This window comes from Mus caroli, chromosome 1 (assembly GCF_900094665.2).
Source record: "Mus caroli chromosome 1, CAROLI_EIJ_v1.1, whole genome shotgun sequence".
NCBI classification, from domain to species: Eukaryota; Metazoa; Chordata; class Mammalia; order Rodentia; family Muridae; genus Mus; species Mus caroli.
In genome coordinates, this window is record NC_034570.1 from 144,477,018 (window position 1) to 144,502,979 (window position 25,962).

The 25,962-nt window shown below is 46.4% G+C and overlaps 2 protein-coding genes across 5 annotated transcripts; both read left to right on the forward strand.

Annotated features, from left to right (window-relative positions):
- The first annotated feature begins 1,280 nt into the window (after positions 1–1,280).
- Rgs16 (regulator of G protein signaling 16) lies at positions 1,281–6,443 on the forward strand. Its single transcript, XM_021170586.1, has 5 exons — positions 1,281–1,469; positions 1,821–1,931; positions 2,568–2,629; positions 2,923–3,089; positions 4,608–6,443. The coding sequence occupies exons 1-5, from the start codon at positions 1,426–1,428 to the stop codon at positions 4,827–4,829; spliced, it is 606 nt and encodes a 201-aa protein (XP_021026245.1). The 5' UTR covers positions 1,281–1,425; the 3' UTR covers positions 4,830–6,443.
- Positions 6,444–13,031: 6,588 nt separating this feature from the next.
- On the forward strand, positions 13,032–25,232 carry Rnasel (ribonuclease L). Of its 4 annotated transcripts, none has more exons than XM_029478164.1 (8): positions 13,032–13,167; positions 13,995–14,097; positions 14,750–16,341; positions 17,053–17,132; positions 19,525–19,730; positions 20,638–20,770; positions 23,376–23,509; positions 24,661–25,232. In XM_029478164.1, exons 3-8 carry the CDS (start codon positions 14,883–14,885, stop codon positions 24,830–24,832), a joined length of 2,184 nt encoding a protein of 727 aa, XP_029334024.1. In that variant the 5' UTR covers positions 13,032–13,167; positions 13,995–14,097; positions 14,750–14,882; the 3' UTR covers positions 24,833–25,232. The 4 variants fall into 4 exon arrangements, with proteins under 4 accessions (XP_029334024.1, XP_029334004.1, XP_029334072.1 ...); XM_029478144.1 differs by having other exon boundaries at positions 14,778–16,341; XM_029478212.1 differs by having other exon boundaries at positions 14,785–16,341.
- The last annotated feature ends 730 nt before the right edge of the window (positions 25,233–25,962 follow it).

The following is a 25,962-nucleotide window of genomic DNA, read 5'->3' on the forward strand; positions in this document are numbered from 1 at the left end:
CCAATAAACGGGTAATGCTAAGGCCTGCTCAGCTTCGGAAGTAGACACTTGCAAAGGTCTACACAACTCTAGAACATCCTTGAAGACCCTCTGGGGGTGGGGTGGGGGTCTCTCCTGAAGTGGTGAGACATCACTTCTCTCTGTGTGCAGCATAACTGCTCTGCTCTGCTCTCATTTCGCTTCTGAGAATTATCCCTAGCATGCCTGCTAGCCCTACAGAATGCTCCCTGGGGAAGTCCAGCTCTCCAAAAATGTCTTCGGTCCCCATCACATCTTATGAAATAAGTATGGTGCTGTCTAAACCCCAGCCACAAAGAAATGGAAAGATGGAGTCTCTAAGGTCTCTCATAATTGATGATTTGAAACTGCGTAACTATCTACCCTTAACCTTACCTGCTGCTTCTTAGTAGCAATCTTGAAGGGAGCTCCCGAGGGCCAGCGGGGAAGACAATGGCACCTTTAAGGCAGGATGAGGAGCGGAACTAAGCAGTTGCTTAGCCTCAGGATCACTTACCGGTTACAGAGCTGCTGTTGCTGTTGCTTTCCAGCAGATGCAACATGGTAAATTCAAAGCTGGATTGAGGCACCAAGACTTACCCTGTAACTATAGAGCGTTAGCGCAATTAAGCACGGTTGCAGAGATTTCTGCTATAATTGTGTTAAGTAAATGTTTCCGCCCATGCCTGCTGAGCTTGGCCAAGTCGCTAGTTTTCTGATCTTCTGATCCTTCATCTCAAAGTGGAGGTAATGACCGTGGGGCGAAGAGCTCACTTGGCTCCCGTCACCTTCGAAGCCCATGGGATGGTACCTGTTCTGACCTGAGAGAGAGTGCAGTATAGTGATGTACTTGGAATGCACCCCATGCGCCTGCCCTCCGTGAACTCTCCACCCCTACGAAACCTCTCCTGTCACTTTTGAATTGTTTTCCTGCTTTTACTAGAGGTCGGCGTTTCTTTCTTTCTTTCTTTCTTTCTTTCTTTCTTTCTTTCTCTCTCTCTCTCTCTCTCTCTCTCTCTCTCTCTCTTTCTTTCTTTCCTTCTTTCTTTTTTTTTCCTGGCAAGCTGTGGGCGTATGTCTGGTCTTCAAGCCTTCCTCGTCTCCTGGCACCCCAAGTCTCCGACCTCAGGGGTGGGGACAGCCCCGTGCGCTCGAGATGAGGCCCTGGGGGCTACCAGTCGTGCCCCACCCCTTCAGACTCCCCTCTCCGCCTCCTCCCTCCCAACGTCCAGCCCCACTCTCTTATTGGTCGGCGACGTTCGTCCCCGCCCCGCCTCACGGGGATAAAAGCCTTAGTAGCCACGGGCCCGGCGCGTGCCGCTCTCCAGACCTCTTCTGCGCCGCCTGGTACTTGCTACTCGCTTTTCCCTCTTCGCCCTCCGGTGCGCCACCATCCTCTCCACGACGTGCTGTCCTGCGTCCGCAACCATGTGCCGCACCCTAGCCACCTTCCCCAACACCTGCCTGGAGAGGTAAGAGGATTTTTTTTTTTTAGCAGTCTGGACGACAAAGTCCCGAATCCACTAACCCTCAGCCTCGGGAACGCGGGGAAACGGGGACAGCCGGGCAGAACTTGTGCCATAAAGACCCCAAAGTGTTAAGACCTATCAGGGCATAGCCCAAGTGCTGCCTTTGTGGCCTAGAACTTGAAGACTCCAATGAGAGAAGCGCTTAGGGCCTTGGGAATGGTCAAGTGTCCCCAGGTTTCTTGGGACTGAACTTTGGGTGGTGGAGTTAGTTCTCGTTGGGAGGCCCTCCTTCCCCAACTTCTCGGTGCTGGCAGAACAAACAGAATCCTTACACCTTGATGGTTTTTCTTTCAGAGCCAAAGAGTTCAAGACGCGGCTGGGAATCTTTCTTCATAAATCAGAGCTGAGCTCCGATACTGGGGGTATTAGCAAATTCGAGTGGGCCAGTAAGCATAACAAAGAGAGGTAAGTCCCATTGTCTGTCCAGCCCTGGGGCTTTAGAGGGGAGAAGGCCTGAAAGGGAAAATAGGAGCAGATAAGCTAGGTGCCCCCCAAGCCTCTCTCTGGAGATTTGAGTCAGACTTTACTGCTGTGCTGTGGCTGCGGAGCCCCATTGTGGAGGTGTTAGAGTCCAGGTTTCCCACCCCCAGCAGATGCCCTCGTGCAGGACATGCATCCCTGTTTCTCTGAGGATGTTGTAACACTCGAATACAGGGCTAGGGCAGGGTCTGCATCTGTCTAGTGAGCACTCTGCCTAGAAGCCTCCTTTTATGGAACGCCAGGCGTGATGCTAGGCTTTGGGGTTGTAGGTAAATAGAGAGACTCTCTCAGCCTCCTGTTTCATTGGAGAGGTGGGCAAACCAAGGTTGAGAATCTTGGGACTAGAATCCATTTAGTTACAGAAGAAGGGGGCGTTAGGGATACTGAGGACTAAAGGGTTCCTGGCAACGGATGCCCAGGTGCCCCTTACATAACCTGTTTCATGGAAGCTTGAGAGGTTAGTTTTGACAATCAATAACTTCAGCCTAGGATGTGTGCTGTGCTTTTGTTTGTTGATTTTAAAAAAATTAATTTAAAAATCTCTGCCCCCCCCCCCCACAGAAGCTTCTCAGAAGATGTACTGGGATGGAGAGAGTCTTTCGATTTGCTGCTGAACAGTAAAAGTAAGTAGGACCCTGTTGTCTGTCTGTGAAAGGCACGTGTGTGCTCATGTGCTTGGAGCTTGTCCCAGCAAGGCTGAAAAAAAAAAACACGGGGCAAAATAATAATAGTAGTAATAATAATCACCCAAGTAAGTCCCCCAGTGTGCTAGCCTCTGTTTGGAACACAAAGACAGAGCCTTGTTCAGGAAAATTACATTCTAAAAATAGAGCCATTAACGCCAATTGCTGTCTTTTCGTCTTTTCTTCGCAGCTGTCCCCTAGTCTGACCTGTCTCCTTTCTCCCCTTACCACAGATGGGGTGGCAGCCTTCCATGCCTTCCTAAAGACAGAGTTCAGTGAGGAGAACCTGGAGTTCTGGCTGGCCTGTGAGGAGTTCAAGAAGATCCGATCAGCCACCAAACTGGCGTCCAGGGCTCACCACATCTTTGACGAGTACATCCGCAGCGAAGCCCCTAAAGAGGTCAGTGTCCCAGTGCCCCAGCACTCGGCTCCGGCCTTGACTCCTCCAGACCCTGTCTGCTCCTTCCCAACTGAAAACCGAGGTCAATGAGGGAAGAATTAGCTTTGTAGTGCAGTAGTCTTCACGGCTAGAGAAGGGTAGGGAGTCAGTGGCTGGATACTAAACTTTGCAACACAAAGTGTTATATAGCACAGGGAGAGCAAGAATTTTTTTGGGGGAGGGGTTCTTCTCTCCATACCCACATTTGTAAATTAGTTATTAAAACAAAACAAAACAAAACAAAACAAAAACTCAGCACAAGAAAGTGGAGGAACAAAAGGCTTTAGATAACCTGACTCGGATCTATGTCCACCCTTTGGGAACTTTTTTTTGTTGTTTTTTGGTTTGTTTGTTAGGTTTTTGTTTTTTTGGGTTTTTTTTTGTTTCTTTTTGCAATGCCTCTGGAAGGCTATTCACAGTAGCAGTGGCACCACCTGGTGGACACACCTGAGCAATGCTGTGTGTTTGTATCTTGCTTTCTGGCTGCTTCTGTTTATTTTACATTTGCTCTGTAACAATTTAATAAGTGTCACTTAACATGCAAGGAAGTTTTATTATCTTAGAGGATGTAGCAGTGAAAACTCTCTAATGGAACTCTATTCTAACGGGAGAAGATGTCAGGAACCATTTCAGTATAAGCCAGGGATGTGAACAGAGCACACAGTGAGAATTAGGGAGCCGGTGAAAGAACACACAAGGCCAAGAGTTGTAAGGATCAAGAGAGGGAAGGACATCCTGCCACAGGGAATGGGGACAGATGAGGTCATACACATGGCTGGTGGCCAGATGCAGCCATTCTAGCGTTTCCTTTGAATGACATGGACAGGAAACTAGGGTGTTTCCAGACGGATTGGGCTCGATTTAGCAGCTGTGAGGACAGACAGACAGACAGACAGTGGGGGTGAGGGGAGGCAGGAGCCGAATGACTACACAGGACCAGCGCAGAGGTGGTGACTGGAACCAGCAGAGGAGTAGTATGCATAAAAAGCCTCATGTTAGTCTTGAGAGATCAGAGGACCAACCCCTGGGTCTGAAGTGGGAACTGTCCCAGAGCTGAAAAGCTGGACAGTGGGGCTGAAGAGATGGCTCAGTGGTTAAGAGCACTTGCTGTAGAGGACATAGGTCACCCCACACTATACATCCAGAACTCCTATATTTCATCACCAGCGTGGCAGCTCACAACCTCCTTTAACTCCAGTTCTGAGGAATCCTTCAGGCCTCTAGAGGCTCCTATGTACATGCGGTGCACACACTTATGCAGGCACATATACATACAGATCATATATATTCATATACACATATATACATGCATATGTATATATATATGTATATGAAAGGAAACACTTTATTTACTGTCTGGTACTCTTTCAGTGACATCACTTGCTCACCAAACTTCCCGCCCCGCCCCGCCCCTCCCCACCCTGCCCAGCCACCCCACTCCACACAACTCACCTTTGTGGTTTGCCCTGCTTCCCACAGGTGAACATAGATCATGAGACCCGAGAACTGACCAAGACAAACCTACAGGCTGCCACTACCAGTTGCTTCGATGTGGCTCAGGGGAAGACCCGCACATTGATGGAGAAGGACTCCTATCCACGCTTCCTCAAGTCACCAGCTTATCGTGACCTGGCTGCCCAAGCCTCTGCAACCTCCACCTCTGCACCCAGCAGCAGCCCAGCTGAGCCTTCACACACTTGAGCCTCCACAGCAACCTAGAAGCCAGCGGGAAGAGAGGTGGAGTCGCCCGTCCCTAAAGCAGCTGCCCTGTGTGGGAGGCAGATCCTGCACAGCAAGTGCAAGAGGATAGTGGAGGGACAGACGGACATCCATCCCCGTAGTGCGAAGAACTCCCTCTCCTCCAGATACTGTGGTGGGCCAGTGTAGGAGAGACTCCTCATTTCCAGGACCTGTGACTGAGGGCTGACGACAAGGCTGCGCCGGGTGCTCTGGGGGGAAGGGTGGCCCAGAACTTATACTCTTTCTACCAGGGCACACACAAAGGGATGCTGGGTTGTTGGGAACCTTGAGAACAGGAGTCAGAGAGCAGCTATTTACATGCCAGACAGTCGGCTTTGGTCCCCGTCTTGATTTCCTCATTCCTGAACTGGGCCTAGAAAAGGCTGTGTGTGTGGAACCTTCATTTCCTGCCCCTTGCCTTCCCAGGGACACCCAGGGCCCCCGAGCTGAGGCTTCTTAATATTCCTGTGCTCATTCTTGCCGTCTCACGGAGGTCAATGAGTCTGTCTGATTCTTGCCCCAGATGAGATTTCTATACCTCAAAAAACTGGCCTGTGAGCCCCTTTCAGGGTCAATGATGAATCCTGCAAAAGAAGCCATTCTGCTCATGGTACCCTAAGCTGGGTGCTCTCCATGGCCTTCTTGTAGGTGGCCCCCTGACTTCACCTTTGCAGCAGGGTCTGCTTGTGAACAGGGCTAACTGAGAAGTCTTACTGGGCCCTGTGCTCCTTGGAAGATGGGGCCTAAGGAGGGAGGTGGGAGGAAGGAGACTTCCGGCACAGGGGCCAGCACTCATGTCCAGCAGGTGAGCAAGGGAGAGAAGTCATCGAAAAATCCAACTAGGGGAGCCCAAAAGACTAGCTGAAGTCAAATCAGTTCTCTTTGTGGGTATGAAAATGGGGAACAGATGTCCCCTACTCCTCACGCCTGGTGGAAGGGGAGCCTTGCGCTTCTTTCCTGTTGACATGAGATACCCACTGTAGTTAGGGGAGAAGTCCATCAGGGACCAAGAAAGCTCTGGAACAGAAGTTAGCTCAGCCAAGGGGGTATTGCAGTTGTGCGGGGAGGGGTGCCTGGAAAGATGGGACCGGGGGAAACCAACCTGCCTGCCTATCACCTCTGAGTCTTACCGAACAAACATTCCAAGTTGGGACTCCCAGCACCAGCGACTGAGACGGAGACCTAGGTTGCCGGCCTTGTTCCCTCTGCACTTGAGGTTTCTCCGGGAGAAAACTCTTTTAAGTATAATATATTGTTCTGTTGTGTTGTGCCGATTGTCTCGCTGCTATTGTTATTTATTGTGGTTTGTTTGCCTGTACTGAAGAGACTCAGCTGGAGCTGCTGCCTGATCATGCCTCCTCCCTACCAGACTCTACCTCTGCAAGCCTTGGGAACCACTGAGGGCTGGGGGTGGGGTGGGGGACGGGACTCCCCACTGTGTTAATATTTATTTATTGTTAACAAAGGGAACTGGGTTCCTTTATCAGCAGTGTATGTGATCCCTGTTTTTCTGTTTGAGCATGTTATATTCTTGTAAAAAAATGGAAAATAAAACTAAAAAATAATATCCCAATATTTTCAAGGACAGTATGGATGATATGAGGGTCCAGGGGAGTATGGAGGGCCTGTGGTATCACAGAGCTCTGGCAATTCTGTGGGATGGGGATACAGGATGGGGTGGGTGGCTGAAGGCACGAAAGGGTTGAGCTGGGTTTGAAAGGCTTTGCAGGGTAGTCCACAAGGAGCAGGGCCTCTCCTCTGCCTGTTGCCTTCTGGGTCACCTCAGTCCTGAAATCCTGCTCTTTGAGATTTCACTGCCTTAAAAGAGCCTTGCCCAGGCACATAGTAATGAATACCTGAAAGCCCTAGCTTTTAGGAGTTTGAGAATAGCCTCAGATTACATAGTGAGATCTTGATTCAAAAGAAAAAAAAATTTTAGCCAGGCGGTGGTGGCGCACACCTTTAATCCCAGCACTCGGGAGGCAAAGGCAGGTGGATTTCTGAGTTTGAGGCCAGCCTGGTCTACAGAGTGAGTTCCAAGACAGCCAGGGCTACACCGAGAAACCCTGTCTCAAAAAACCAACCAACCAAACAAACAAACAAAAACAACAACAACAAAAAGAAATTATGTGGTGTTATAGATATCTGCTTATACACAGATCTGACATGCTGTAGGGTTTCAGTTCTCCCCCAAGTCCTCTGTGTGATCAGGGTTCAAGTACTTGGTTGTAGAGACCCCTTAGAATTGCACCCTACACCTAGATCCAGGGTTCTCAGGTGATAGCAGGAGGGGTTCAGACACTGAGGGCTTAGGCAAGAATATGGGAACAAACAGGCAGGCTCTAACCTCATACCATCCAGACAACAGCTCGACCAGTTCCTAAAGTGGGGAGAGCATGTGTGGTGCAGCTGGTGCCGGAGGCCATCTGAGATGTTACACTGTGGGGCGTTTGTCTGTGTGAGATGGGTAGAGAGGACCATGACCGGGGACGGGAGGGAGACAGTGCCCAGGTACAATGATGTGAGGTGTGTGTCTGCTCTGCACGCACGCACCCCACACTAAGCATGTGAAAGGCAGAAGACAATTTTCCGGAGTTTGTTCTCGGGGGTTGATTTCAGGTGGTCAGCCTTGGCAGCAAGCACCTTTACCTGCTGAGCCATCTTGCTAGCCACAAGGCCCCGGATCCCTATTTTCCACGGCTGGAGATGTTTGCACACATAAAAACATGGCGATTCCTTAATGCGACAAAAAGGTCATCACCTCCTTTTGCCAGACTAAAGACTCCTGCGTTATGCATGTTCTTGTCCCCGGTTTTCTGTATATTTTATCTGCTGTTTGGAGCATTCCAGAACCCTGGATGAGAATACGTAAGATGTGGGGCATCAGTTAAGTCAGTATGTCACGGAGAACCCAACAGCCAAAGAAACCTAGGCCGGAGCCCTGCTTTTGAGGGCCGAGGAAGGCCAGCCGATCCCTTGCGCTCTGCTGCCCTCCTGTGGCTATAACTATGTATTGTCTTAGGTTTGTCTGACTTCTATAGACTATTTATCTATGTTTAATTATGTGTGCAGGTGTGTGGCTTTGTGCCCATGAACGCAGGCGCCTGAAGCTGGGATGAAAGGTGGACATGAGTCGCTCAATGTGGGTTCTGGGAACCGAACTCGGGTCCTCTAGAATAGATGTATTCTTAACAGCGGAACTGCCCTCTCCAGCCTGAACTTCTTTCGGTTTCAAAAGCTTTCCTTTTCCCAGTGGAATTCTTTGTCATGGCTAGAATTTGTTTGTTTATTAATTCATTTTTGGTGAACATTCAACATTATGAAATTCCTAACACACAGTGTCTATAGGAGTTATGGCAAGATTTCCTTAGTTCTTTTAGGGCTAAAATTTATCTTCCAATCTGGAAGGTCTTAGTTAAAGCGATTGTCCAGGGATCCAGGGTCTATGAGGTGTAAATTCAAGGCAGATAGAATGCTTGAAATTGGTCCAGGAGAAGAAAGAGAAGGCCGAAGTTAGGTATCCGCTCCTAAGTTAAGTAGTTGATCCTAAGGGTGAGAGATGCAAGGGGCTTAGCTGCTATATTACAGGGTAGATGCACTTACCTTCAGGGGACAAAGGCAGGCAGGCAAAGCTTGCAGCCTTTCCCCTCACATCTTGGCAGCACCTGGAAGACGCTGCACACTCAAGGGGAGGGGCTTCACCCTTCAGTTAAGCCTGCAGGAAATACTCTCAGAGACCCACCCAGAGCCTTTTCTCTTTGCTAAATATCCTATGCAATCAGGTGACAGCTGAGACTAACTGGCACAGTCACAGGTTCAGACACTGACTTAGACGTTGAGTAAAGCAAGAATGTGTGGATCTTTTAATTTTTTTTTTTCTTTTTACATCAAGCGCCCATTTAAGGGAGAATTTTCATTTTAGCCATTCACAGGACAGCTCACAGAAAGCATGGAGCACTATTTAGAGCCACACAACTGACTTTAATCTGGTGTCTGCAGGTTGCTAATCAGTATGTTTCTCAATTTCTCAGACTCTCACTTTGTTTTATAAAATGTGACTATAAATAGTGTTGGCTTCAGAGAGATTTTGTGATGACAGAAAATGTGTGAAAAGTGTGTGTTAGACGGCTTGGTGACATGCTCCAAAACAGCAAATACTTGTCTGGGGGCAGATACTGCTCTAGATACTCTGCATATGTTAATTCCTGTAATCCTTGTAAGAATCCTATAACATTAAAGACATAGAAGCCAGAAAGTTTAAGTGAATCACTCAAATAAATGTAAAGAGGTACCAGTCAGCTGGAGCTGCATAGCAGCCAGCCCAGACCACTCACACATTGCAGATAGGAGAAGGTCAACCTTCTATTGGTACAACGTTACAGCACTGGCTTCTACCCAAGTTCCCAGAAGGGTTTGGTAAGCTAAGTGCGAGTCTGGATGGGAGCCGGAAGTCTGATGTTCTTTTTGGTGGTTCGAGGATACCACAGTGGGAAGTGGTTCAGGAGGAAGAGGGGAAATGTCCTTACATTTGCGTTGGCCGTTTGTTTCCTCTCCGTGTATCCAGTCCAGGTTTCCCATTCACTCTTGGGCCTGCTGTTTACCCTTGGTAAATTATTCCTTCAAAGTTTAAACCCCACCCAGAAGAGATCTTTCTCTTGGGCTATGACCTTTGGTTCAAGATGGTCCAAGGGAAGTCATGATTCCTGTCTTAGACTCTCCTGTTATACAGATACTCCTCCAGGCAGATCTGTCCCAGCATTTGTCCCTCTCCAAAGCAGACAGCTGGTGCCAGGTGCCCCTCCCCCTATGCTCACGTGATGTGACAGCTAAAGAATTACTGTATTTTCTTCACAAGGGGGACTTGTACTTCCTGCCCTGGCCTTGATCCAGAGTTCAGTTTTCTGGTGGAATCTGATGGATGCCTTCCTCTGTTATTCACTGGGTCTCTCATCCTTGTGTTTATAGTTTAGGATTTTATTATATGCACATTTTCTATTATAAGTGGCCTCAAATCATTTTTAGAATTAGGCTCTGGAAATCATAAAAATAAATAAAAAGTAACAAACCAGCCTTACCTCTTACAAATCGGTTAGATCTGCAACGACTCCCGGGGTCTGGTCTGGGTTGTTTAAAGCTCTTCTCTAGGGAGAAGGTTCCAGGATGCGGGAAATGAAACTTAGCTTTTCTTTTTTTTTTTTTTTTTGGTTTTTCGAGACAGGGTTTCTCTGTATAGCCCTGGCTGTCCTGGAACTCACTTTGTAGACCAGGCTGGCCTCGAACTCAGAAATCCGCCTGCCTCTGCCTCCCGAGTGCTGGGATTAAAGGCGTGCGCCACCACACCCGGCTCGAAACTTAGCTTTTCAAAACGACCCATTCAGACTACCTGGTTCTTTTGTAAGCGGAACCTATTCTCCAACATATCAACTGTGGCTCAACTCTAAATATAAGGGAACACATACAGGTGAGCAAGACGGCCCTGGCAGCTCCGCTCAGCGGCTGTATGAATTACTTCCCCGAGACACAAACAACCCCATGGATGTAGGCAGCAATTAGAGTAGCCATCCCATGACCATGGGGAAACAAGACACTAACAAGGGAAAAAGAATGAAGACCAAAAGTAGCTGAACGTCGCCCTCTGCTGGCTAACCTGGGTGACTGCTGCTTTCTGCCGCAATCTAGCTCCTCTTTGTTCTGTCTGGTTCCTAGAAAACAACAGTGAAAGTGGCCTTCGAGGAATTAATCTTGCTTCCGAACAGCATCCAGTTGCGCACAGATCTTTGTTTCCTCGCATTCCTGTCACCCCAGGCCTGTCAGGATCATGTATGTAAGCAAGGCTCAGAGGTTTCTGGGCGGAGTTCTTCATATTTGTTTATGACAGGCAAGCTTCCTGGGCTTCCCCACAAGCTAGCTGCTCTGGGTGGGGCGGAGAGCCAGTGCTCTCTAGGAGTCTGTCACTTCGTCTGCTCAGGACAAACTAACATCACCTGCTCTGGGCTGGCACTGGTTGCCTAATTCTAACATTCTATGTTAAAGGTAACAGTTTAGGCACTCCAATTAGTAACCCTCCGATGACTCATAAGTGACTTGTGGCTCAGGTGGCCGTCAAAAACAAAACAGCTTTAGAGTGCCAGCTCAGAGCTGTGGTGGTCGGACAGCTGGTTAGTTTTTCTCAACTAGATACAAGCTGGAAGTCACCTGGAAGAGGGAACCTTAACTGGGGAATTGTTCCCACTAGCTGGGCCTATTAGCATGTTCCTGGGGGCATTTTCTTGATTAATAATCAGTGTGGGTGGTGTCACCTCTGAGCAGGTGGTCCTCAGTTATAGAAGGAAAACAAGCTGAACAGGCCATGGGGAAAGTCAGTAAACCCCGCCCTCCCGGTGCTCATAGGGCGAACACTTTACTGACTGCCTGCGTCTCAGGGACTCCCATCCCAGTACTCTAACCGCCCCTCCACATCTGCTTTACTCTTCCCTGTGGGGTTTTCATCATAAGATACAGCACAAGATGCAGTTGATTTGGTTCCCCATCTGGCTTCAATGATAACAAAGGCAGGAGCGTCCTTCTCTGTGATGTAGCCCAGTTTCCAAAGCACAGCAAGCTACTTACCCGCTTTATTCCCTGGGTTCTCTAGCTGTAAAGTGGGGGTGAAAAACAGTAGCTATCACAAGATTTGCATCCCTGGGTTGGTATTTGTGAAGTGCTCAGAACAGTTCCTGAAGTACACTCAAGAGCTATACAAATGTTTTCTGTCCTTAGCAAAACTGCTGCCACACCACCACCACCACCACCACCACCACCACCACCACCATAATCCTTGTTACTATTATCTGTTCAGGTAGCAAAATAGCACACAGGAAGACAGACCAGAAACAGCGGGATATATCGAGGCACCCACGAAGCCCATAGGAATAGGGACTGCCAGGGACGACTTCATACCTGGAAATCTTATTATACGCTTTTTCTTTTAAATGTACTTAGATAGAGACTCGGCAGGCAAAGGTGCTTGCCAGACAAGCCCGGTGACCTGAGTTTGAGCTCTGGAAGGATGTACAGGAAGAAGCAGAGAACTGACACCCAAAGTTGTCTTCTGACCTCCATCAGCCTGCCCAAACACACACAGCATGTACACACACACACGCACACACACACACACACACACACACACACACACACGCACACACACATGCACATATTCCTTCTCTGCATCAGGAGCAAGCTCTGCCCAGAGCTTTGGAATTTTGTAGTAAGCTACTGTAGTCCAAGCACTTACAGTCATCACTGGCAAAAGACTCTCTGCCTGCCATGTATGCTGTGGGATGGTTTGACTATGTGTGATGGGTTGTATATCCTTGGACCAGGGAGTGGCACCATCTGGAGATGTGGCCTTGTTGGAATAGGTGTGACCTGGTTGGAGTAGGTGTGTCACTGTGGGTGTGGGCATAAGATCCTCACCCTAGTTGCCTGGAAGTCAGTCTTCCACTAGCAGCCTTTGGATGAAGACGTAGAACTCTCAGCTCTGCCTGTACCAGGCCTGCCTGGATACTGCCATGCTCCCACCTTGATGATAATGGACTGAACCTCTGAATCTGTAAGCCAGCCCCAATTAAATGTTGTTTTATTAAGACTTGCCTTGGTCATGGTGTCTGTTCAGAGCAGTAAAACCCTAACTAAGACACTATGTTTACCCCACAGAGTGGCACTATTAGGAGGTGAGGCCTTGTTGGAGTAGGTGTGTCACTGTGGGCATGGGATTTAAGACCCTCATCCTAGCTACCCGAGAGCCAGTCTTTTCCTAGCAGCCTTCAGATAAAGATGTAGAATTCTCCACTCTTCCTGCACTATGCCTGCCTGGACACTGCCACGCTCCCACCTTGATGATAATGCACTGAATCTCTGAACCTGTAAGCCAGTCCTAATTAAACGTTGTCCTTATAAGACTTGCCTTTGTCATGGTGTGTGTTCACAGCAGTAAACCCTAAGACAAGATGGCTACATAGTAGATTATGTGTTCATTTCCTTGTTTCCTTCCAAGAACACAGGCGACTTGTGATAACAGAGAAGATACAAGCCTATCATATCTGTCCTCCGAGGTCAGGGGACAGCCCTTGTCTTCCTCCAGGAGGTGAAGATTGCTCAGGCTGTGCCCGGACTGACCCTGCACCCATGACTTCTGTTCTTCTGTTTTCTCACTCCTTTCTTGGCTCCTCCCTGATGACTCAGGGACACACCACAAGGAAGCATTTTCTGTAGGGGTTGTTGCAGCCAAAGGAATGCCTGCTGAGAAGAGGAGTAGAAGGTAGGCTAGAGGAGAGCTGGCTAGGGAGGTGTTCCTTGCCTAATCTCTCTGGCTGGGGGGCTGGGTCAGGGCAGGAATGAAGAGGTCTGGAGGACTGGGGAGCTGGGACTGATAGCAACTTGGCTGTGTCCCTGTGCTCCTAAGCGCTTCCACGGGTGCTGTCATGGTTCTTACGCTGTTTATTTAAGTCCTCTGCTTCTGGCGCAGCTCTGAACCGAGGAAGGAGAAAATGAAAGCGAAAGCAGGCTTGTTTGCTGCAGGGCTCCGTTCTGGACTGGGCTTTTCCCTCCCAGAGTCCCCTGATTTTCTTTCCTCCTCTGTTCTTTTCATTACACCAACTCACCTCACAGCCAGTGGCAGTTAGGCCCCATTACACAGACGCTTTGGACAACAACTTTGGTGCGTGATATTCAGAATATACTGCAGATGTAGATCTCAGAGAAGGAGGTTTTGCACATTTTGTAGCAGATACAGCTATTTAGATGTTCAGGTTAACAAGGGGTGCCTGATGAGTGAACCTGGAGCTAAGTGAGGCCCCTGGGCTAAATGGCACTCCCTGCAGTGATGAGTAGGTGTGGGGGAGTATTTGCTATATTCCCTAAGACACTGTCTGCAATGGCCCTGTTTACTGTTGTCCTCTGTTGAGGAAACAAAATTGTGAGTCAGCCATTTGTGAATGTGCAATGAGGAAGTGACAGCCAAAAGTTGCACTCCCAGAAACTCAAAGCTGAGTTCGTACTTCAACGTTTTTTTTTTGTTTGTTTGTTTGTTTTTGTTTTTGTTTTTGTTTTTTTTTTCAACCGCACTGCTTCAATAAAAACTCGCAGGGGGACGGAGAGAATGAACAGAAAGAACAGTGTGTGGGGGTGACCAGCCTCACCAGGGATAAAGTCAGATGGACCAAGATTACCAGAAGGTGCCAATTACTAGGTAAGTACCATTATAGAATATTGGAGAAAGAAGGAGTTAGTTTTCGTGACTAGTCCTGAAATTTTAGGACGTCTAGTATAAGAAATCTGTAATAGGAAAACTAGATAAAAATGAGCTACATTTCCCACAGCATCAGCGTCATTCAGAATGGTTTTCATTCTTAAACTATCATTTCAAACATGAAAATATTTAAGATCAGAAGATTGAAATAAGCATGTAAGTGTGTCACTTAGCCTGAGCCCAGCCTGGAGAGAAATCTGTACACGTGTACTAAATATAATACGGTATGGTATAAATATGGATGACAGGGATAGCGGGGGCAAGACAGCTCTGCTACCTGCTGTTGAACTAAAACTGAAGGCGATCGGTCCTCCAGCTGCTTTGTGAAGAGGGAGCCGATACCAAGTGTGGGATCTTGTTGGGGTACGACGCATAGACTAAACATGTAGTAGTTGCCTTGGGGGGTGGGGTCCATGGAGCAATAATTTCCTCATTTTAATTTTACCTTTATTCATAGTCTACATTTTGTGCATTTTATACCTCTAAGAACTTATTAATTAAGCAAGTAAATGTGTTTAGAAAGACTCCAAATGGGTAAAGCTGAGTTCTGAGCCAGGTGATTTTTTTTTTCTTCCTGTCTGAAATGACAAAGCTCCTTTCTTTATTCGTGTGCTGATGAGATGTCAGAAGACGGAACGTAATCAGCCCAATCCCTACTCCAAGACTCTCACTGTGTCCCAAAGAAACACACGTGTGCATTTCTCAAGGAAAAGGCACTGAGGATCATGGAGACACCTCAGGGTGGAACCCCATCAGCGGGAAGTCAGAGGACCGTTGGCGAAGATGATTCTTCGTTGATCAAAGCTGTTCAGAAGGAAGATGTTGTCAGGGTCCAGCAATTGTTAGAAAAAGGGGCTGATGCCAATGTCTGTGAAGACACCGGGGGCTGGACACCTTTGCACAACGCAGTGCAAGCTGGCAGGGTAGACATTGTGAACCTCCTGCTTAATCATGGTGCTGACCCTCATCGGAGGAAGAAGAATGGGGCCACCCCCTTCATCACTGCTGGGATCTATGGAGATGTGAAACTGCTCGAGATTCTCCTCTCTTGTGGTGCAGACATCAATGAGTGTGACGAGAACGGATTCACGGCTTTTATGGAAGCTGCTGAGCATGGTAACGCTGATGCCTTAAGATTCCTTTTTGCTAAGGGAGCCAATGTGAATTTGCGACGACAGACAACAGAGGACAAAAGGCGATTGAAGCGAGGAGGCGCCACAGCTCTCATGAGTGCTGCCGAGAAGGGCCACCTGGAAGTCCTGAGAATTCTCCTCAATGACATGAAGGCAGAAGTCGATGCTCGGGACAACATGGGCAGAAATGCCCTGATCCGTACTTTGCTGAACCGCAATTGTGAAAATGTGGAGGAGATTACTTCAATCCTGATTCAGCATGGGGCTGATGTTAATGTGAGAGGAGAAGGAGGGAAAACACCCCTCATCTCAGCAGTGGAGAGGAAGCACCCAGGCTTGGTGCAGATGCTCCTGAGTCAGGAAGGCATAAACATAGATGCCAAGGATAACGAGGGCAAGACAGCTCTGCTACTTGCTGTTGAAAAACGACTGAAGGAAATCGTCCAGTTGCTTCTTGAAAAGGGAGCTGAAATGTGTGATGATCTTGTTTGGATAGCCAGGAGGAATCACGACTATCCCCTTGTCAAGCTTCTCCTCCCTTATGTAGCTAATCCTGACACCGACCCTCCTGCTGGAGACTGGTTGCCTCACAGTTCACTTTGGGGGAAAGCCTTGAAAAGCCTCCACAGTATGACTCGACCCATGATCGGCAAACTCAAGATCTTCATTCATGATGACTATAAAATTGCTGACACTTCCGAAGGGGCTGTCTACCTAGGGATCTATGACAATCGAGAAGTGGCTGTGAAGGTCTTCAGGGAGAATAGCCCACGTGGATGTAAGGAAGTCTCTTGTCTGCGGGACTGCGGTGACCACAGTAACTTAGTGGCTTTCTATGGAAGAGAGGATGATAAAGGCTGTTTATATGTGTGTGTGTCCCTGTGTGAGAGGACACTGGAAGAGTTCCTGAGGTTGCCCAGAGAGGAACCTGTGGAGAATGGGGAAGATAAGTTTGCCCACAGCATCCTATTATCTATATTTGAGGGTGTTCAAAAACTACACTTGCATGGATATTCCCATCAGGACCTGCAACCACAAAACATCTTAATAGGTGAGGCCCTGTGACAGTCTTGTATGTGTGACTGTGATAGAGCATCACAGACTAAGAGATTTGTAATGAGTGCAGATTTATTTCTGGTAGCCATGGAGATTAGCAGGGGGTCATCTCTGCAGGCTAAATTCCTGACTCCTTTAGCTCTTATTCCCAACTTCTATCATTCCCCCATTCCTCTTTCTGGGGACTCAGTAGCTTCTTTAAAAAGGAAGAAGGTCCTGAAGGGGGCTGGAGAGTGGCTCAGAACTAGCACATCTCTAACCCATGATGGTGGCCTAAAGTATCAGAGTAGCTTGGGCTTAACTGAACAGAAGTCAAGGCCAAGACATCCTTAAACTGAGAATCTTGTTAGTTAGCCATAGGATAGAACCTGAACTATGGCCCCCAGCCCCTTTACAGTGCTGTGCCCTGGGAGCTGGGGGAGTGGAGAGCTGGTTAACTTCTCTTTCATCTTTTCTTACTGTCTGCCCTATAAAAAACAAAATGTGTGTCCTGCCCTTGACAGATGCCTAATAGATCAAACGAGGCTGGATATGCGCAAATAGCATTATTATTGCTCTTCAGAGAGGATAGACAGATTGTATAACACGTTACATATTTATGTGATTTGACTCTCTCTCTCTCTCTCTCTCTCTCTCTATATATATATATATATATATATATACATATATATATATATATAAATGCACCTCTGAAACTGTCCCTTAGATTCCAAGAAAGCTGTCCGGCTGGCTGATTTTGATCAGAGCATCCAATGGAATGGAGAGTCACAGATGAGAGACTTGGAGGTAATTTCTGTGCTCTAGTTATCATTTTCTGTTCTCTGCCTCCTTGTTTGTTCATTACCTCACTTCCCATGGCCAGGCAGAGAACTTATTTTAACCCAGAGGAAAAGACTTCCCAAGACTTCCTCCACCTTGTCTGTCCTCTCTTCCTTGCAGACAATGGCATTTCCATCTGTCTCTCCTATAGGAGAACTTTCACAGGGCAGAGGAGTAGGTATAATAGTTGGGTATAATAGCTGGCGTGGAGTCACCTTTCACTGTGGCCCCTTTCTTCATCTCTAACTTTTCCCTTCTTCCTCCACTAGCATCCAGCTAGTGGAGTAACTGAACAGAAGATGCCTCTTCCAAGACTTCCAGGAGGCATATCTGAACACCTCAAAGGTTCCTTCTGCAAACAGTTTTCTGCCTAAGGACAAATCAAATGAGATTTCCTCCCAACTCTATTCAAACTCACCCAGTGAGCATCAAAGAAAATCCAGAGACCCAGGTTCCAGACAATTCCTGGGAGAGGTGAGCTCAGCCTTCAGGTTCTAAGAGCTCAGCAGAAGTCTAAAGACCATTAAGTGCTCCTGAGAGGACACAGAGCCAGGTCCTGTGTATGGAAGCTTCAGGGCTTGTTCAGGAACAGTTGGGCAATTCTATCTTGGATAGTAACCAATGGGCAATAGCTTTGGTTCTGGATTTGGTGGCTTCTAACTTCACTTCTTCCCCCATGATGTCTAGTGTAACTATCTCTTGTGCTGATCACTACCTATTTCTCTGCCCTACTGAAGCAGAGTTCCCTCAACTAGAGCTGTGTTCCACCTGACTGGGAATGATTCCATTACCTGCCACGTTACATAGTGCTGGATCTAGCTCCTAGCTTGTCTGTCCCTTTTGTTTAAAGCATCCTCCCCCTTTTTTGGGGGGGAGTGCAGTTAAAATTTTTTTCATTTTATATATATATATATATATATATATATATTTTTTTTTTAAAATTAGGTATTTTCTTCATTTACATTTCCAATGCTGTCCCAAAAGTCCCCCATGCCCTCTCCCGCCTACCTACCGACTCCCACTTCTTGGCCCTGGCGTTCCCCTGTACTGAGGCATATAAAGTTTGCAAGACCAATGGGCCTCTCTTTCCACTGATGGACTACTAGGCCATCTTCTGATACATATGCAGCTAGAGACACAAGCTCTGGGGGGGTAGTGGTTAGTTCATATTGTTGTTCCACCCATAGGGTTGGAGACCCCTTCAGCTCCTTGGGTACTTTCTCTAGCTCCATCCAATAGCTGACTGTGCGCATCCACCTCTGTGTTTCCTAGGCCCAAGAATAGCCTCACAAGAGACAGCTATATCAGGGTCCTTTCAGCAAAATCTTGCTAGTGTATGCAATGGTGTCAGCGTTTGGAGGCTGATTATGGGATGGATCCCGGGTATGGCAGTCTCTAGATGGTCCATCCTTTTGTCACAGCTCCAAACTTTGTCTCTGTAACTCCTTCCATGGGTGTTTTGTTCCCAATTATTAGAAGGGGCAAAGTGTCCACACTTTGGTCTTTGTTCTTCTTCAGTTTCATGTGTTTTGCAAATTGTATCTTATATCTTGGGTATTCTAAGTTTCTGGACTAATATCCACTTATCAGTGAGTACATATCATGTGAGTTCTTTTGTGATTGGGTTACCTCACTCAGGATGATGCCCTCCAGGTCCATCCATTTGCCTAGGAATTTCATAAATTCATTCTTTTTAATAGCTGAGTAGTTAGTACTCCATTGTGTAAATGTACCACATTTTCTGTATTCATTCCTCTGTTGAGGGGCATCTGGGTTCTTTCCAGCTTTTGGCTATTGTAAATAAGACTGTTGTGAACATAGTGGAGCATGTGTCCTTCTTACCGGTTGGAACATCTTCTGGATAGCATCCTCCCTTTCTTGACTTACCTATATTCTGTCAGAACATCAAGACCCAGGTAGACTCTTCTGCTGCCAATGAGTCTATTCCATCAACTCTGGACTAGGATTATCTTTCAGGAAGCCTAAGCTGTGTGGGCCACATGCTGCCTTAAAGAGCTCTTTGTACACAGAGCTTAGCCTTTCTCCCCCAGAATCCTGCAGATTTGGAGTTCATGGTGTTAACCATGACACCATGAGACCATAGGAATACAGCTCACAGGTTCCTTGAAATGTCCCATCTTCTACTTCCATACTGCCTATACTGACTACTTTTGTGTCACTCTGAGAAGAGGCTAGAGGAAGACCTTGTTTAGATTCTAGACTCAGAGGTTTCAGCTCAGGCTTGATAGAGCAGACCTCTGTCCAATGAAGTTGACAATCGAGATATTAACTCTCAAATCGTTCAAGGTTACCCAAATAGAGAGGTTACTCATTGGCTCCATTTATGGCTTCTGTGCAGGATCTTGGACGGCTGGTTCTCTACGTGGTAAAGAAAGGTGAGATCCCCTTTGAGACACTAAAGACTCAGAATGATGAAGCGTTGCTTACAATGTCTCCAGATGAGGAGACTAAGGACCTCATTCATTGCCTGTTTTCTCCTGGAGAAAATGTCAAGAACTGCCTGATAGACCTGCTTGGCCATCCTTTCTTTTGGACTTGGGAGAAGTAAGTAGAACTTGGATGTGCGTTGCGGCAGTGGTTCTCAACCCTTCCTAATGCTGTGACTCTTTAGTGTAGTTCCTCAGGGTGTGGTGACCCCCAGCCATAAAATCATTTCCTTGCTACTTCATAACTGTAAGTTTGCTACTGTTATGAATTGCAATGTAAATATCTGACGTGCAGGATATCTGATATGTGATCGCTGTGAAAGGGTCTTTCGACTCCAGAGGGGCTGCAGTCCATAGGCTGAGAACCACTGTGCTGCAGGTTTTTCTATGGAGAGGGAGAAGTGATGTGGTCTACTGTCAGGGCCGAGAATCAGCAGACCCATGCTTTTCTCTGTGGGTTTCTGTTTTATTTATTTATTTATTTATTTATTTATTTATTTATTTATTTATTTATTTATTTATTTATTTATATGAATACACTGTCTATGTCTTTAGACACACCAGAAGAGGGCATCGGATCCCATTACAGATGGTTGTGAGCCACCATGTGGTTGCTGGGATTTGAACTCAGGACCTTCAGAAGAGCAGTCAGTGCTCTTAACGTCTGAGTCTCCACTCCAGTTTCTGGGTTTCTATTTTTGTTTTTGTTTTTGGTTTTTTTTTTGTTTGTTTTTTGAGACCAGGTTTCTCTGTGTAGCCCTGGCCCTGGGTGTCCTAGAACTCACTGTGTAGACCAGGCTGGTCTTGAACTCAGAAATCCACCTGCCTCTGCCTCCCAAGTGCTGAGATTAAAGGCGTGCGCCACCACTGCCTGGCTGGGTTTCTGGTTTTAGCTACTGAAGAATAAGTGGAAAGCAACAGGGAGGCTTCTCCCAGTATGTAGAAATTTTATTTAAAATCAAAGCATATCACTTTTCTCCTTTTTGGAAAATATAGAATGACCATGATAATTCTATCCTTCGCAGCCGCTATAGAACACTCCGGAATGTGGGAAATGAATCTGACATCAAAGTACGGAATTGTGAAAGTGATCTTCTCAGACGACTGCAGCCTCGGATACTTGAGCCTCCCAGAAGCTTTGATCAGTGGACATCTAAGGTAGGCACACTTAGCTTCTGTGGTCTAGGAAAAAGAGTGTCTAACAGAATACAATGCTGCCATTTCTAACTTATTTTATACACAAGCCTGTTGCTACCAGGAAGTGAACGAGGTAATTTTCTTTTCTCCAAATGAGCCCTCTTGACTCTTGTGGGTCTCTGCTCTTTCCTTCAGAGTTCAGGTCCCCAAAGACACTGTCATTCAAGTTCTACCTTAGGAAGGCCTTCACCCAGCCCATCCCCCATTCCCTGAAGTCTGGTCAAAAGTCCTATTGTGATAAGAACAACTAAGTAAGCCTAAGCCAAGGAGGTTCTCCACCATGAGGTCCAGGATAGACTGGACACCTCCGCTGTCTGTGAGCAGCCCCAGCTCTGGGAAATTGTGTTGTGACAACATATTATGAAGAAAAGATGACTTTTCAAATATTTTCTCTTCAAGACAAATTCTGCCAAATTTGAATTTAGGGGAGCTCTAGAAAGTAAAGCACCATCTCAATCTAGTCTTTATTATAAAGCTTCCATTATTGTAAATTTACAAACGTTTCTCAAATGTAATTATGGTTTAAGCTAGCATCAGGGTCTGGGCACCAGAAAGCGGAATACTCGTGTTCCCCGTGGGACTGAGATATCTGCAGTGATGATGCAGTGTGATGTATGGTGGGTGCCCCACAAACACAGTTAAAGCATCCTGGGTGAATCCATGATCTTCAGGTCTCTGAGACCAGCAGCTTCTCTCTCTTAGACCTCAGCTTCACTTGTCTCCACTTGTAATTTCTGGCTTACTATATATTTTTACTGTTGGTCTGCAACTCCTGTTGGGGCCAGAGACAGCCACCATCTTGCTAGTTTTGGTCTGGAGCATACGTGCCGTGACTGTTTGCTGAATGCATGTGTATGAGACTTGTTGTATGGAACTTTTGCTATCCCACCTTAACTCCAATAATGGACTGAGCTACCAGCTCCCAACTCAGAGAATACTGGATCCGGGGACGAAAAACACAGACACATACAGTCGTTCAATTTCAACTTGCCTTTTTGGCACAATTGCTGGGCACTACTTATCTTCTGCCTGGAGAAGCCTGCCCTTATCAGTACTCTTAGCTCTGCACCTTTCCACCTGCCCTCCACTTTAGCTGCTCAAGTTACATTTAGTCACTGCTCAACAGCCCCAACCACCGCATGTAGAAAAGGCCTGTGACCACTCTGCCTGAGATCTCACATGGCTGCCTGGCTTTTCTCTCTTCAAAGCGTGGTGAACTCCCCTTCCTCGCCTACATCTGTCACTTGCCTGTGGGGACCCAGAAGTCCCACCAATTCCTTCTGCCCAGCAATTAGCCCATGACTTCTTTACTGATAGATCAAGAACCAATGGGGGAACAGGACCTTAGCATCAGAACTACCCCTACAAGACTTTAGCTCAAACTTTAAATTTTTAGAAATGGAAGAACTTGATACAAGTATATTGTCCTAGTTAGGGTTCTACTGCTGTGAAGAGACACCATGACCAAGGCAACTCTTATAAAGGAAAACAATTAATTGTGGCTGGCTTACAGTTTCAGAGGTTTAGTCCATTATCATCATGGTGGGAAGCACGGCAGTGTGCAGGCAGACATGGTGCTATAGAAGGAGATGCGAGTTCTACATCTTGATCCACAGGCAGCAGAAGGGATCTGAATTTATTTCACACTGTGCATAGCTTGAACATTTAAGACCGCAAAACCTTACCTCCACAGTGACAAACTTTCTCTAATAAGGCCACACCTCCTCCAATAAGGCCACATCTTTTAACAGTGCCATTCTTTATGAGCCAAGCATTCAAACACATGAGTCTATGAGGGCAAACCTATTCAAACCACCACATAGGTAATATACCTTGAACATATTGCCTTCTACCCATCCTCACAATCCCCCTCCGAGTTCCTGTTGTCTAGAGACAGTTTTACTTTGGTTTTCATGTCAAATATACATACATGGTTTTATGTATCTGAGCAAATTCTCTTGTTATTTATCCAAGAATGACTTAATTTGTTTGTGACTATCTCCATTTTTGTCAATTCTCATGCAAATGACATAACTTTGTTATTTTTATGGTTGAAAAGATTCCATTGTGCGCACAAACCACATTTTCTTTAACCATTTCACTACCGAGAGATGCCTAGGTTGGTTCCATGTCTTGGCTCCTGTGAGCAGTTCTTCAATATCCCTGTGATAATGTTTATATGAGAGTCCTTTGGGTAAATTCTCAGCAGAATTGTAGCTGTTCTTGTGGTAGGTGTAGTTTTAGATTTTTGAAGAATCTCAATTCTGATTTTCATAGTGTTAGACTAGTTAACACTCCCACAAAGGTTTCTAATAGGCACAACATTTTGGAAACCTGGTAAGTACAGACAAAAGTGAAATTAGTAACTTACAATCACACATTCAAATGCAGCACAACTGCACGGGGTTGTGTAGCATGCTCTGTGCACTTTCATTTGTTTCTCTGTCTGTTTGCTTTGTTCCTTGGTGGGGGGCATCAAATTTGTATTTGGCCTGCTGATAGTAACATACCATCATGATTTGTTTTACGTTGTCATCATATCTTGGACTAATGTTTTGTTTTTTAGATCGACAAATATGTTATGGATGAAATGAATTATTTCTACAAAAAGAGAAAAAACTTTTATCAGGATACTGTAGGTGATCTACTGAAGTTTATTCGGAATATAGGCGAACACATCAATGAGGAAAAAAATTGGAGGTAACTGTTGCTTTCATCTATGTGAGTTATACAAGAGCAGTTAGAAAATCCACTTCCAAGTCTGTCAGTTTGGATAGAAGAAAACTTACTTTGATAAAGAGAAGCAAGTTGCGGCCTTTAATTCCACAAATCAGGAGGCCCAGGGAGGTGGATCTCTGAGAGGTCAGCCTGATCTACACAGTGAGTTCCAGGCCAGCCAGAACTGCACAGTGAGACCCTGTTGGTCTTATCGCCAACTGCAGACATGACACCTTTTTAGCTTTGCTGAGTTCTATTGAACAGAAGAAGCTCTCTGTGTTAATAAGCAGAAGACAGGGCCACTGTGCAAAGCAAATGTAGGCTTACAAAAGCTGAGTATAGCCCCACATTAGTTAAATCATCTTTTGTTGTCAAAAAACGTTAGCTGCAAATACACACACACATACACATTCATATATATACTCACACTCCCATCCCTCCATACACTCACACACACACACTCATACACACTCCCACTCCCATCCCTACATACCCTCACACACACACTCACACACACTCTTATACATAAACACACTCCCATCCCTATACACACACACTCACACAAACACACAAACACACTCACACAAACATACTCATACACACACACTCATATACACATTCATACCCCTATCCCTCCACACACTGACACACATACTCACACACACACACACACACACACACACACACACACTCACACACACATACACACACACATCACTTTGCAGTTCAGAGAGTTTCCTTTTTTATTATTAGCAATTGTATATAAGGGATTGTAGTATTATTTTACCATTATTACCATTTTGTTAAATTCATATATTTTTTTAGAATTTTGTACATAGCTACTGTATTTACATAATTTCCATCCTTCCCCCTCCCTTCCAACATTTCCTGTGTCCTCATCTAGGGATAGGGCCATGTGAGGGTCCTCCCTGCTCCCTGTGTTGTTACTATTTTTTATGAATGAGCAAAGAAGTTCAGAAAGATTAAGTTGCATGCCTATTAAAGAGCCAGGAAGCATCTTACCATCAGATTCCAAAGTCCTTATTGTTCCTGCTAGACTCAAGTCCAGCAAGCTGCCCGGGCTTACTCTAAGGAGGAGGAAGAGCTAATGGGCCTTTATTGTTTCGTTTCAGAATGAAGGAGAAACTTGGAGATCCTTCTCGTTATTTTCAGGAGACATTTCCAGATCTTGTAATCTATATCTACAAGAAACTAAAGGAAACAGAATACAGAAAACACTTCCCACAGCCTCCACCACGCCTCGGCGTTCCAGAGGCAGTGGGACCAGGGGGCACACAGAGCTGAGTCTTGCAAGTTCATGGGACCATTTTTCCAATCAGCATAGTTCTTGGGAAGTTGGACATTTCTGGTCTCTTAAGCAGCCTGGTTACTTGTGAGCAATGAGTTAGACAGCCAGTGTGTCAGTTTCTGATACAGCAGGTTCTACACATTTGCATGATCACAAAAGCAGTATGCTACAAAACTATACTACTCCATTTTAGTGGATGGAATTGGGAGAGCCTTCTGTTAAAACTTTGTTAAAGAAAAAACATTAGTGTGTGTGTGTGTGTGTGTGTGTGTGTGTGTGTGTGTGTGTGCGCGCGCGCGTGTGTGTATTGTCACATAAGCCTCACAACATGAATTCAATCCCTGGAACCCATATAAAGGTTGCAAGAGAAAACCAACTCCACAGTTGTGTCCCCCTCCTCCCCCCTCTCAAACACACACACACTCAAACACACACTCAAACACACACTCAAACACACACATACACACACACACTCAAACACACACACATACTCACACACACTCACACACACACGCTCAAACACACACATACATACACACACACACACACACACACACACACACACACACACACACACAGCATCTCTTCTGTATGAAATTCCAGAATAGGCTTACATATGCCAAAAGGGCTCCAGAGAAGCTTCAGTATTTGCTGGGCACTGTATAAGCCTAGGTTAAATGAATTCCATTCTTTCTGGAGGCATCTGTACTGGTGTCTCATGACTTCAAGGTAATAGCTCTCACTTGAAATCATTTATCAGTGTCACGGGTTGGGGAGAGGGGGTGGCACTACTGGCCTTGAGCAAGGAGGAACCAGCTGTGCCAGCAAACATTCTGGGGATGCACGAAGCAGCTACCCACAATGCCACACTAGGCAGATGACATATCAGTTGGTGCTGAGGTAGAGAAAGACTGTCTGAAAGGATTGGGACACTTCTTGGCTGGCCCTGGACCCAGGGCTGTGGAGTGCATTGAAAAACCCAAGAAGAACGACGTGGGTGTGTTTTCTTGCTGCTGGATCTGAAATGAAGCAGCTCCTTTTGGTGTCCACTCGAGAGCCCTCATTTCCCTCACTTTCCATGCTCCGTGGTGCAATGATCTATTTGGGGTGCTCTCTCTAGCTCCCT